Source organism: Lottia gigantea, assembly GCF_000327385.1.
Source record: "Lottia gigantea unplaced genomic scaffold LOTGIsca_7597, whole genome shotgun sequence".
In the NCBI taxonomy this organism is placed as follows: domain Eukaryota; kingdom Metazoa; phylum Mollusca; class Gastropoda; family Lottiidae; genus Lottia; species Lottia gigantea.
The window spans coordinates 30-1654 of NW_008710534.1; the positions used below are offsets into that span (position 1 = coordinate 30).

A 1625-nucleotide genomic window follows, 5' to 3' on the forward strand; every position below is an offset into this window, starting at 1 on the left:
GAGTTTTTGTATTTTGATGTCTTATACGCTAATTTTTTCTCAATTACTGTTTTCCTTAAAAATGTTAAATTTTGAAGCTTCTGCTTGAGTTAGATGAATATATTTTTAAGTTTCAGATTGGCTCTGATAATTTTCAACCTGTTTTCAAAGCTAATAACCTTATGTTAAATATTGTTGTCACAAATTTTATTTTGTAGATTGTGTATGTAGCTCGTAATCCAAAAGATACTGTAGTTTCTTATTACCATTTCCATAAAATGTTAAAAGTCATCACCTATTCTGGTACAATAGATGATTTTGTAGATAGTTTTATAGATGGGAAATGTAAGTAACTTTAGTTCCTGGTTCATTTCATTTTTATATGCCCACATACGTCCGTCTGTCGGTCCGTCTAAAAACTAGATTTTTTGATGGATTCAAATGAAATTTGGTATGTGTATACATATTCATAAAGGGGGAAGATCAAGTTCGAATTTGAGCTATTTTCGACTGTTAGAAGCAGAGTTATTGCCCTTGCCCCAAAATCTGGAATATTTACCATCCGCATGCTGTGGTGGGCGTATATGGCTGTGGTCCACTATCTTAACAAGTGGCAATTCTGTTGGTGCTTATATAAATGAAAACATGCCATCAATGTATTTCCCATAAAAAAAGACCAATCCAGTCCACGTATTCTCAAAACGATCTTAGTGCTCGGATGTCATAGAATTAATGTTAGAAGATAAGAACCTAGGACATCCTAGCGCTAAGATGGTTTTGAGAATATTTTGGCGGTACAAATATATCCTTTGCGGATGCTCATCATAAAATTTTTTAAGTGTGACATTTTGTTTTTGATTTTAGGTATTTATTCTCCATGGTGGAATCATGTATTAGAAGCATGGAAACAAAAAGATAATGAAAATGTTTTCTTTGTGAAATATGAAGATATGAAAAAGGTATCTATTACAATATTTTTTCATTATATTGGGGGTATCTGAAGGTTGTAAGTCTATAAAATAAAATACCAATGCTGTCGCTGTACTAAATTCTTTTTTTTTATCAAGTCTTACTGTTTTTAAACAGGAGGCTCTTGGAAAGATAACTCCTTAAAAAAAACTTACCGTGGAAACGAAGCCCACAATTTGGATGGTATGCTGTGAACATTATTAGTGATTAGTTCGAAGGGACAATTTCTGTTTTTGAAACTAAAGTACGATTTACTCCTGAATTAGCGAATCTGCCCCATTGGCAGCATGAGATGAGCTGTTAAATTCTCGAAAATTGATGTTTTTAAATTGTCTTTGTAGGACATTAAGTCAGTCATCAGGGAAGTGAGTAAGTTTTTAGGTAAATCATTAAGTGAGAAAGAAATTGATCAAATAGCAGAATACACCCAGTTTGATAAAATGAAGAACAATCCGATGTCAAATTATTCTTGGTGGAAAGAATCTGGTTTTAAAGATGGTCAGACTGATTTTTTACGCAAAGGTAAGTTTTTATAATTGTCAAAGTGCAGGTATACACCAATTGACTTGTTATACTTTGACATTGACATTGACAGATTGTTTTTTAATGAGTTATATCAAATTCAAGATTCTAATGCAAGGCTTACTCCCTCTATGAATATAAAGACAAAAATAACT

The 1625-nt window shown here is 32.2% G+C and overlaps 1 protein-coding gene across 1 annotated transcript; it reads left to right on the top strand.

The window, feature by feature from the left end:
• Positions 1 to 200: 200 nt before the first annotated feature.
• LOTGIDRAFT_148307 (hypothetical protein) lies at positions 201 to 1484 on the top strand (the record flags this gene model as incomplete). Its single annotated transcript, XM_009066356.1, has 3 exons — positions 201 to 324; positions 844 to 938; positions 1290 to 1484. Coding segments are annotated over 3 exons (414 nt in total), but the record flags the coding sequence as incomplete, so codon positions are not given.
• Positions 1485 to 1625: the final 141 nt, after the last annotated feature.